At 43.5% G+C, this 10,829-nt stretch overlaps 1 protein-coding gene across 1 annotated transcript; it reads left to right on the forward strand.

The window, feature by feature from the left end:
* Positions 1 to 689: 689 nt before the first annotated feature.
* On the forward strand, positions 690 to 1,871 carry LOC147698391 (E3 SUMO-protein ligase KIAA1586-like). The gene has a single exon (XM_086936232.1). The coding sequence runs from the start codon at positions 690 to 692 to the stop codon at positions 1,869 to 1,871; it is 1,182 nt and encodes a 393-aa protein (XP_086792358.1).
* The last annotated feature ends 8,958 nt before the right edge of the window (positions 1,872 to 10,829 follow it).

Consider the following 10,829-nt stretch of genomic DNA (forward strand, 5'->3'; position numbering starts at 1 on the left):
ACCTTGGCTGTTCTGTGTGTCAACAAGTCCGTGATCTTGATGCTGAGAAATCCAGGGGGATGAAATTGTCCAAACAATGGACTGACTCTACTGTGAAGGCATATGGCACCAATATAGAACAACAGCAGAAGTCATTGAGGAAAAAGATTGGAGAACATGCACTAAGCAAGGCTCATGTTGCAACTTTAAAAATCTTAGAAAACGCTAGGAGAGATCCTTTATTGTAAGTAACTGCAAAAGCACAATCTGTACAAATGTCAGCAACAGCCAGAATATTCTGAGTAGCTTATAAGGATTCGAAGCGAAACAGGCCAGCGTATGGTTTTGAAATGGAGATAGAATGCCACCAGTTGAATGGACTAGATATGGGTCGAATTTTGCACTCCAATGTAGCTTGCTCAAACATACAACGCCACATATCCTCAGAAATGAAGAGGAAGATATTTGCCAACATTAATGAGCTTTCCTCAAAAGTAAGTCTTTTCTAGATGAAGCCCCTGCATTAAATAGGAAAAGTTCCTTAATTGTGTACATGCGAATGCAGCTACCTGGCATGGAATCCTCAGCTAATATGTTTGTTGACCTAATTGAGCTGAGTGATTTGTCAGCTGATGGCATAGTAAACAGTTTACTGTCTGCACTAAAAAAAAGACCCAATTAATATAAGTGAGGACTTTCTCTCCAAATGCATGGTTTCAGTTGCCTGTGATGGAACTTCAGTCATGTTTGGCTGCCACAGTGGTGTTGTGAAGAGGTTGCAGGAAAAAATCTCTTCCAATATTGTAGCCTGGCACTGCTCAGCACATCGCCTGGAAGTTGCAGTTCATGATGTCATGAAAGACATTGGTGCTACAAATCATTTCAAAAATGTACTCGATAAGCTGTATTCTCTATTTTCCACCTCTGTTGAAAACCGTTTGGAGCTAAAGGAGTGTGCTGATGCTCTTGACGTTCAGCTTTGCAGAATAGGTAGAGTGTTAGATACTCGTTGGGTTGCATCTAGCTTCAAAACAGTGGAGGCTATTTGGAATGCTTATCCTGCTCTCTACAAGCACTTTACTCGTGCAGCTGATGATGGTTCCCGTGACAGTTCAACACAAAATATGTACACAGGCCTAGGAAGGCGGTTATCATCTATACAGTTTGTTGCTAATCTTGGCCTCATGTATGATGCTCTTCAGGAGTTATCTGAGTTATCACTCGAGTTACAGAAACGTGATTCTACAATCATTGATTCTCATCGAGCTATTTGTCGGCAAATAGCAGTGTTTGAGGCAATGGTAGACAGGCAAGGGAACCACTTCTCACTATGTAAAAAGGCCATGGAAGAAAATATATTCCAAGGTGTGGTGCTGCACAAAGGAAAGACCACTGACAAAATCATTGAACAGGGTCAGTTTTTTCGTAGCCTTGCAGAAAATCTAAGACATTGTTTGTTGTCTACAGGAGGAACTGATTCTGCTGACAAAAAGGCTGAGTATGATACACTGATTAGCGAAGTGAATGTTTTATACAAACAGTACTGGCCTGATGAGCTACCTGTTCTTTATGGTGAAAGTCATAATGAGTCTCTTTGTAAAAGATTTAACATTGCCAGCCAAGAAACCATACGTGCTTACAGAGAGTATAAGGAATCTGGAGGCAAAGAAATTAAAAGGCAGTTCAAGGAACTTTTGTTGGCCATACACACTATTGCTATCAGTACTGCAGAATATGAGCGGGGCTTTTCTCAAATGAATTTTATATGCACATCCACAAGAGCATCATTGGTGACTGAAACAATATCTTCTTTAATGTTTTTAAATCTTGTTGGTCCACCATTTAGGAGATTCAATCCATTCCCCTATGTTCAGTCCTGGCTTGCAAAATGACGAAGGTCAGCTGATGACACTAGGAGTAAAGCAAGGAAAGAGGAGGACTTGGAATGCACATGCAATTTAGACTGTTTGTGGGGTTTTCTAGACAAATAGATGTATCCCATTTCAAGTGACAAAATATGTGTCATAATCATTGCAATGTTTTGGAAAAGTTAGGCTTTACTGTGTCAGGATATTTAGTTGTTCTAGTTTATATATGTTATTTATTTGCATTTATACCACTTTGTTGACAGTGTCAATATATTTAATATTTTGTTATATTTATGTGTCTTCCTTGTTTGGATGTTATATTTATTGTTCTATTTAATATATTTCATTTATTTTGTTTTTATAACACTTAGCTTGCTTTTTTGTTTTTTCATTTTAGGAGATGTATTTATTTGTATTTATATATTTTATTTTTAGTTAGTTTGTCTTTTTATAATTACATTTTGTATTGGCACTATGCCTGGTTATTTTGCACTAATAGGTATGACTTATTTAAGATACAGTCAAAATTCAAACTGCCCAGCACCTACCTATTCCTTTGCCTTAGGTATACCTCAAGGATATTTTGGTGGAGATCACATTTTTCTTTGCTTTATCTTAAGATACAAATCTTTAATTAAAAATTCATATTTTGAACATTTGCCTCTTTTCTAATCTGTGTTGCCTGTGTCATCATACAGAACTAGATAGTTCCATGTTTTTCTTTTTTACTATTCTGAATGTCTAATGCACATATAGCTCCAGGGGAATAACGTATAGTAACAAGCCCAATTGGCAATCTTCCTGTTTTTGGTTTTTATTTCTAAAGCAGTCGCTTTAACAGAATATTCCACTATACTGATTAACCCCATATACCCCCTTCGGCCACTGGAAGTGACAGTGGCTGACTCATTCAAGTGTATTGCATGATTTTATTCAGTTTATCTGTTTGGACTAGTGTTTTCACAACATTTTGTTTTATTTGGTCACATAACTTAAGCTATGTCAAAGTTGTACCTTTGAAATCATAGACTCTGTTAAAAATGGCATGCCCTACCCCCAGTATTGTCCTTTCCCCAAATCAGCACACAGACCACTGAAATTTTCCCTTTTCAATGCATTAGTGGTTTTAGCTAATTTATTCCAAACTTGTACTTCAAATGCACATTTACTTTAATCTTTTTCAAAATGGTTCATGGGAAACCTCAACCTCCTATCAAAACCTTACGAAGGCTCCCATTCTGAAATTCAGATCATATATTATATTTGACTTTTAGCAGTGCCACTTGAAGATGTGGGTGGAGCTAATAGAGTAAATGGTGGGGCCAGTGGAGGGAGTGGGTGGAGCAAGAAAAAAGTGGGTGTGGCCTCCGACAAACATTTCAGCACCTGCACTTCATATTTTACAAATTAGGCACCGATTAGAGAAACGATTATCTGAGATGTGCAGTTGTAGATACTGATCATTACTGCATGGTTTATAAATATTCTGAATTAAATGTTTTCTGGCATGATAACTTCAGAAACTGGGTTTGTTAGCAGATATGTTGTGACGGTCCCCAGTTGTCACGGGGCCGGGAGGGAAGTGAGAGCAGCTCAGCAAAGGCATACTTTGGTCCTGCCAGAATACCATATCTCGAATCCATTCCTTAAATTTAGGTGCCCGACCTCGGCCCCAACAACATGCAACACAACGAGGAGGAGGCTGAAGGAGACACATTTTCTGTGTGTCACTGCTATGGTTGCGGTATAGCAAAGAAGGGCGAAAAAGGAAGTGTGTGGGAGGTGTAGTGATGTCATTTGTTCCAGGGCTTCCAAACCCTGAGTCCAGTACCCCTGCACAACAGCACAGTACCTTGCCAGATGGAGGAAGTCAGCCCCCGCAGCCTCACATCGACCGCACCTATCATCATCATGCAACCGAAAGCGATAGAGCTTAGCAGGTGTATAATATGCACGGTGTAGGTATTTATAGTGGAGTATCCGGAGGCGGCTACTAGAGGTGCTATGTTCCGTTTGCCCGCAGCAGTAAGTCCATTTCTCCTCTGTTATGGTGAGCTGCAATTCTGCGGACCATTTATCCTTGGAGGTGGTTGGGGAAGCGGACTGAGTGGTGTACAAAGAGTGATAGATGGAAGAAACAAGATGAGGTGCTGCATCTTCGGCCAATATAAGGCAAAGTGCAGTGACCTCGTGTGACTCATTGGGGAAGGAGAAGTGTGTTCTTTGAACCTCTGCCGTAATTGGATATATAAAAAAAGGTCCATGGGGGAGAGGGGTAGTGCGGAGAAGAGCTGCTGGGAGGTTCACAATTTGCCCTGGGAGTAGAGGTCCCCCCAAATTCGAATCCCATATTTAGCTAGAGTTTTCTTAAATATTCCCTCCAGTAGGACTGGCATTTTCGGATGGTATGACAAGGGAAGCAAAGGCGAGTAGAGCATATGCGCCCAGGTTCTAGTAATAATAAGTTGCCACACCCTGGCAGAGGTATTGATCGGAGTTGGAGTTTCCGCGCAGTTAGCATCAGCAGCGAAGATGGCACCGTCTAATGGGATGGGGTCTGAGAGCCAGTGCTTGGCTGCCACTTGAGGCATGTACCTAGGGGGGTGGAACCAGAAGTGTGCATAATGAGCCTGTGCGCAAATATAATAGAGCTAAGAATTGGCTATATCGAACCCCCTTGTGCGTTGGAGCGAGTGAGGGTGTCCCACTGCACTCTGGGCTGCTTACCTCCCCAAGTGAGGCGAAAAAGCTCTGTGCGGAGCATCGAAAAAAAAGCCCTGCCTGGGTTGTAGGGTACATTTGTGAAAAGATAAAGGAGTTTAGGAAGAATAACCATTTTAATTAAGGATATACGGCCTGCGATAGTTAGCGGAAGGGCAATTCAGCGAGTAACATTGTCCCGTATCCCATCTAAAGTACGGCCATAGTTAAGGCGCATCAATTAGTCATGATTTGCGGCAATCCAGATACCGAGATATTTAACCTCATCAGGGCACCACTCAATTGGAAAGTCTGGGGCAAATTGCGTAACTGAGGAGGTAAGGGGGAAGAGTTGAGATTTGGTCCCATTTATATGGATCCCAGACAGACCCTCAAATCACACAAATTCACGGAGCATTCGGTTCGTCTGGAGCTCTCTAATGTATAACGTGATATCATCCACCTACAGAGAAATCAGGCTACGTCAGGATGGGCAGCGGAGGGCCTTGTCTTGATGGTATTGCCTGACTTTAGCAGCAAGGGGCTCAATTGCTAAAGCAAATATGAGTGGCGATAGCGGCTTCAGGTAGGAGTGTGTACGAGTGCAGTCCACTTCCCCGCTATCTTGTCCGGGGGGTCGGGAAGCTGAATGTCGCCACCGCGGGCCTTGCGGGTTCAGGTGGGAACGTGTGTGCGTGTAGTCCGCCTCACCGCTATCATGTCGGGGGGGTCGGGGAGTTGAATGTCGCCGCGGGCTTCGAGGCTTCAGGTAAGGCCATCAGTGGTTCTGATAGATGTCTTCGGCAAGGGGGCGGAAGACCCACTAATCTCCTGGCCCAGGTGCCGCGTGTAGCGCCGAGTCTTTTGTAGCCAGTCCAGCCGCACGCTGGGCACCGCAGGTCGTCACCGATGTGCCAGGCAGCTTCCACAGCCGATGCCAGCGCCGGCGGACGCCGTCAGAAGCTGAGCTTGGAGCACCAAATAGTAGGCACCCTCAATGGACTATTCCTTTGCTGAGGTGGAGATATGCAGTCATTTCAAAGACTTTATTTGGTTTACAAAGTAGAAAACCATAAAAGATTACAGATATCATAAAAGAACAGGACATATCCATGTCCTAAGCATATTACACGTCAATCCCATTGAATACATAATAAAATATATAAAAAATATTTAAAAACACCTATAATTACAGGGAGGGTGGGCCATCCAGTTGATAAAAGGAAATACCAACGTTACAGATGAGTAAATTAACCGGTTAAATAGGCCATAGGCCTCTACTCTGTGTTACAGAAAGAACAGCCATCAGTTAAAAATAAATTTTCCATACATTTTCTATATTTTAGTGAACATTTCAAAAATCCAACCACAAATGGGATGCATTCAGGCTTTAGCATTTGTAGAGAATAAAGGGCTTGGCGCACTTTAGAAAAATGTAAAAGTGATTATATAAAGAACCTCCGGGGAGCATCATAGAAACTACAGAAGAACATGAAGTGCAGCAGTTCCTTTGGAGACACTCCGTCGCAGCCACAGGGTGCTAGCACTTGACCTTTATGGCACCCCAGAGAGACAGCAAGTAAAAAGTGGAAATAATCCATTCTAAACCTGGTCAATAAAAAACGCTCGTGGTTCGACAGAGGCAATAAAAGATAGGGCTCAATATCTGGAGTAGTTTTGAGCATCACAAATTTCCGAACGCTGGTTTTTAATAGTTCTACCCCATCTCTGTTTACTTTTTTGAGCAAGATAAAAGATTTCTTTACAAACACCACGTCTTCTGCAGTTATAAAATCAGGTCTTAAAAACAGGTCTGGGCACCCCAAGTCTCCAAAGCAACCCTTTATTTATTTTAGCCATGGAATATCAAGCATATGGTCCAGAATCATTACTTCTTTCAATAGCTCATGATTGAGGCTTAGAACTTTATTCAGCCAACAATTGAGCCAGAAGAGCAATGGACGTATAGCCAGTGTGTCACAAATAAATGCAGTCCCTGTCTCTTCGTGTACTATTAGATTATCTTTGGGTACCCCCAGCAGTTGTTTTAAGAAATTATTCTCAGCCACCTGAATTCCCTCCGAGGCTACATATCCCCATAGTCAACTTCCATAAATGGCAATTGCTACGCTTTTTGCCTGGTACATTTTCAGTAATGCCGTAATTGGGCGCTTGCCGATCTTTGTGGCAAAGTTGAGAATAGATGCATTTACTCTTGTCACCTCCCTCCTCCTTCTCCTAACCAGGGCACTCCATTCCAGACGATCAGCCATTAGGACGCCCAAGTAAGAGAAGGTTGGGGTCATAGGCACCTTCTCCACATTCACCCTGAAGGAATACTGCTTCTTAGGGCGTAACCCAACTTGCATTAGAAATGATTTTGAGTTATTTACAGACAAATCGCTTTCTGCCATAAAACTGAAAAAGGTGTCTAACAGGGTTTGCAGGCCTCTTGGGTTCCGGGCTAGGAGAACCACGTCGTCCGCATAAAGGAGAATAGGCAGACCCCTTCGCCCCACATACGGAAAATCAGCCCCTGTTTCTATCAAGGTCCTATCTAAGTCGTTAATATAAAGGTTAAAAAGTAACGGGGCAAGGATGCACCCCTGTCTTACACCCCTTTCAATACTGAAATCCCTGGAGACCCTGAGGTCCTGAGCAAACCTAATATTTGCCCTTGTATCATTATGCAGATCCCTCAGGAAGTCCACCAGGCTGTCCTCCACCCCATGGCCCTCATGGACTGCCACATCTTTCCCCGATTGACACAGTCAGAAGTGGAGGAGTGATCCATGAAGGCCATGTAGATTGTCCCTTTTCGGGCAACCGTGTACTTCCCGAGGATCAGGTAAAGATTGAGGCATTGGGCTATAGTAGAGTGACCTGGGCGGAACCCATCTTGAATATCTGAAATGATCTTGTTATCTTCTGCCCAGGTAGCCAGTATATTCAATAAGAACCCTCCCACAACCTTGACTACAGACTTAATAAGGGAAATCGGCCTATAGTTCAATGTACTATTGCGATCACCTTTTTGGAACACTGGTACAATAGTGGATGAGCCCCAAGACTTTGGACACCCGACCTAAGCCGCCGCATTAGGTACACCCAGCAAGACCGGGGCCCAAAGTGAAGGATTTGATTTAAATAGGTCCGGCGGAATACCTTCTGGACCTGGCGCCTTGTTACACAACAGACCAGCAATGCCTTTCTCCACTTTGCTCTGGGAAAATACAACCAAGGCATTATTTTGCACGCTAGCTTGCGGTCGAAATAGAGATGAATCACTCTTAAAAAATACAGCTAAAATGAGACACCCAATCCTCTTCCGATATGTTGGTACCAAGACCTTCATCCATAACCTTTCAAAAAGAGGTCTATTAATGATGCCCTAAAAGTTTGCGCTACTGCCTAACGTGCTAGAGTCTACCAATTCCCGCCAGGTTGCTTCCTTCCTTCCTTCCTAAAAAGATACTGCGGCTTGCCAGCATCTTTTTATAGTTAAGTCAGAGGGCACGAACCCCAGGTAGATCCCTCTGGTTAACTTTCAGAGCGTCCTTTAATGCTCAGGCTGCTTTAGAGCATGCATAATTAAAGCATTTAGGATCACAAGAAGATATTTTTCATGCAGGGACAGAAAGTAAAGCCCCCACCTTGACATTAATCTCTGAAAAAGAGTTGAGGACGCCTACTGCTGAAGAGTCAGGGGACATACAAGATGCGAGTTCTGCATCACAAGACTCTTGGACCTTTTCATAGAAAAGGTTTAGGGTCACCTGAGACCATTTAAGGCAACGTCTACCATCTTTCAATTTAAACACACCCGGCACTAACTCCATGGCCTTCCTATTCAATATACCACCCTCCAAGTGCACACACACTGGATTGCGGTCACTAAATGGGCTCTCCATAATTTTAAAACCCTGAAGGATAGCCTGAAGGCTAACAGAGATCAAAATATGATCTATATAAAACCCTCCATTGCGCCCTTTAAAGGACAGCACAGGCTGTTTACTAGATGGTACAGCAAAGGACATAGATGAAAACAGACCACATTCGTTAAGCAGATCATTGAGCATATTTCCCTGTGCTGAGTGCTCGAAGTGGAGACCCTGTATCCTGGCACATCCCATATCACCCATCCTAGTTGATTCAGGATCACCACACGGGTGAACATTAAAGTCTCCCACTGTCATAAGGCTATGAGAAACCTGAGAACAGTGCTGCCTAACACGAACATTCAGCAGTGTTATCTGGCAGACCCCCTGTCTATTCAATGCATTATAAAAGTTTATTAGACACGCACTAACATTTCCATGCTTTAATAGAATTGCTTGGGAGCCATTTTGAGCAAATCCTAATCCTGCAGTTCAAAGCCAGAGATGTAAAACTAACGAAACCACTGATAGCCCTTCCACTTGCTGAAGGGGCGGCAGGGACATAAAAAGCTTTGTACACCTCCAGATATAGGTTGCAATTCACCAGCCAAGTCTCCTAGCATATCAGGGAGAATTGACTGATAAACTGCACACACATCGGGTCTGCAATCTTCTCTGCCAACCCAGCAATGTTCCAGGACAGAACGTTATAGCCCACTACCCTGGGCAAATCCCTAGATGATACAATGGGCAAAACCTCCGGTGACTTTGGAATAGGGAGCTCAAACGATGACTGTACTAAAGACCTCCACACATATAAGAAATGAATGAGCTGGTTCTAAGGTCTGAACGGTTGATGCTTGGGGCTCTAAACCACCAAACAGTCAATCACAGTCGTCCAGCCTTGAAAGTACTGCAAATGTGTTTTGGCCCCGCGGAATGGAAGAAAAATGGCAGCTCCCCGGTAATTTAAACCCATCAGAGACAAATCTATCACTAAAGTTTCCAGGTAGAGATCGCTCTTCACAGCTCAATCCCTGCTGGCCAGAGTTCTCCCTACTCATTGTGGTAGTATAAAAGTAACTAAGATTAAACGGTTAAATAGCGGATCTCACATTCTGATTAGACACACCGAAAATATGATGCACTGCCCTGCTATCACTAAAATTAATATTTATACAATTACCCTCTATATCCTTTGTTCTGCGTCCTATCCAGCTTACCCTGCGAACAACAGGTTTTTATTGTATACATTCAAAGGGAGGGGTCTATTAGTGTTCAACCAATACACAGTTTTGTTCTTTAACTCACTATAAGACTCCACCCTACCCCTGACTAATTCTGGTACTCCTGTCAGCACAACAACATAGGGTACAGACTCAGGGGGTAAATCAATGTGTGGCAACAAATTCTTTTGATAATCAATAGAGCGTTGTGGTCCCATCAGCCCTCGCTGCTGTTTATTGCCATTCCCTCCTCCCGACAGTTGTTGATTGGCACTCTTTCCTTGTGAGCAGTCTTTATTTCCCTGAATATTATCTCCAGCCAAAATGCCGGGCCGGCTACAATGTTCCTGGCCGAGTTGCCTGGAATTTGGTCTGAGGCGAGCATATGAGATGAAAGAATAGTGCTTGAACTGTGCCCTAAACCTTTCCTGTGGAGATCTTTGGCCTCGGGCCAATTTGGCGAGATATTCTTGATAAGAGTAAGAGAAGAATTTGTTGTAGATAGAAGTTCTAGTTTCATCGGTCTATCCTCAATAGTCAGCAGCTTATCACATACAGGCTTTACGGAGGCTGAAATGAGCTCGCCTAATTTCCTACAAAAACCAACATCAGTCGAAGACAATTGCCCATCTTGTAAAATCAGAGGGAGACTATTTAGAGACGGATCATTCTCGCCTTGTTGCCCATGGCTTGAGGGAACCACATCCACATTTACCAAGTTAAGCGTGTTGTTTGATTCCCTTCTGTGGTCCCCCCCTTCCTTCTTTTTAGAGGCCGCTCCCGTTTAATTTTTTGCTAAAATAGGGAGGACTTTTGGGATGGCCCCTGAGGAAGTACAGGCGGCTACCCCGCACTCCACCTTTTCCTGGTCTGACACGAAACCTGAGGGGACCGCACACAAGTTTGGCCGGAGTCCGCAGGGAAGACAGCTGCAGAGTTGTGTGGCACCGGGCTACGAGCCAGCGCCAGGTCCCCCAGAGAAGAACGTTTAGCAAATATTGGGTCATGAGAGAGTCGGCGCTCAGTAATTGCTATTTCCTTTGCCAAAACTGAAGTAGCCCTGCTAATAAACTGATCTAATGTCCCGGCTACGTATCCACTGTAGTTGCTTTCATTGTTTTCCCTTTACGGCCGGCCATTTCACCCACAGATAGTTCTGAAAAGGTAACAAGAAGGAT

This window comes from Lissotriton vulgaris, chromosome 8 (assembly GCF_964263255.1).
Source record: "Lissotriton vulgaris chromosome 8, aLisVul1.2, whole genome shotgun sequence".
Lineage (NCBI taxonomy): Eukaryota > Metazoa > Chordata > Amphibia > Caudata > Salamandridae > Lissotriton > Lissotriton vulgaris.

Bases quoted from the DNA above. Each gene is read 5' to 3' on its own strand.
- LOC147698391 (XM_086936232.1), top strand. From the start codon at position 690: ATGGTTTCAGTTGCCTGTGATGGAACTTCAGTCATGTTTGGCTGCCAC.